At 37.2% G+C, this 363-nt stretch overlaps 1 protein-coding gene across 5 annotated transcripts in view; it reads left to right on the forward strand.

The window, feature by feature from the left end:
- Nucleotides 1-363, forward strand: part of LOC119585725 (protein fem-1 homolog B-like) — a 20,821-nt gene that overhangs the window by 6,156 nt on the left and 14,302 nt on the right. For all 5 annotated transcript variants that reach the window (XR_005229905.1, XM_037934414.1, XM_037934416.1 and 2 more), the window contains exon 4: nt 147-298. Coding sequence is in view for 4 of the 5 variants with exons in the window: in XM_037934414.1 (XP_037790342.1) it covers nt 147-298 (152 nt within the window). In the remaining variant the exon portion in view is untranslated. The remainder of the gene's footprint in view (nt 1-146; nt 299-363) is intronic.

The following is a 363-nucleotide window of genomic DNA, read 5'->3' on the forward strand; positions in this document are numbered from 1 at the left end:
TAAGAATAAACAAAAACAAAAAAGAAGTTCCTAAAGTAATAGAGGAATATATAGTCATGAACACACATTCAGGCAGTCACACACATATTCAGTCTTTCTTAGAGATGTGTACAAGTATTGCTTTGTAATTCCACTTAATTTTGCAGGAAAACCAAAAACTGAACCAGTTCCAGCATATGAAAATCGTATCGAGTGCGAAACGGTAGAGGAGCTAGAGGCCATTCTTCATATTCCGGCAACTCTTCATATGGAGAGCTTAGCCATCAGAGAACGAATTCTTGGCCCTCATAATCCTGAGGTAAAGGAGAATCACAGTAAATAAGCAATAAATTTTTTTTGTGTGTGCATGTGTGTGTGAGAGCA

Source organism: Penaeus monodon, chromosome 20 (assembly GCF_015228065.2).
Source record: "Penaeus monodon isolate SGIC_2016 chromosome 20, NSTDA_Pmon_1, whole genome shotgun sequence".
Classification (NCBI taxonomy): domain Eukaryota; kingdom Metazoa; phylum Arthropoda; class Malacostraca; order Decapoda; family Penaeidae; genus Penaeus; species Penaeus monodon.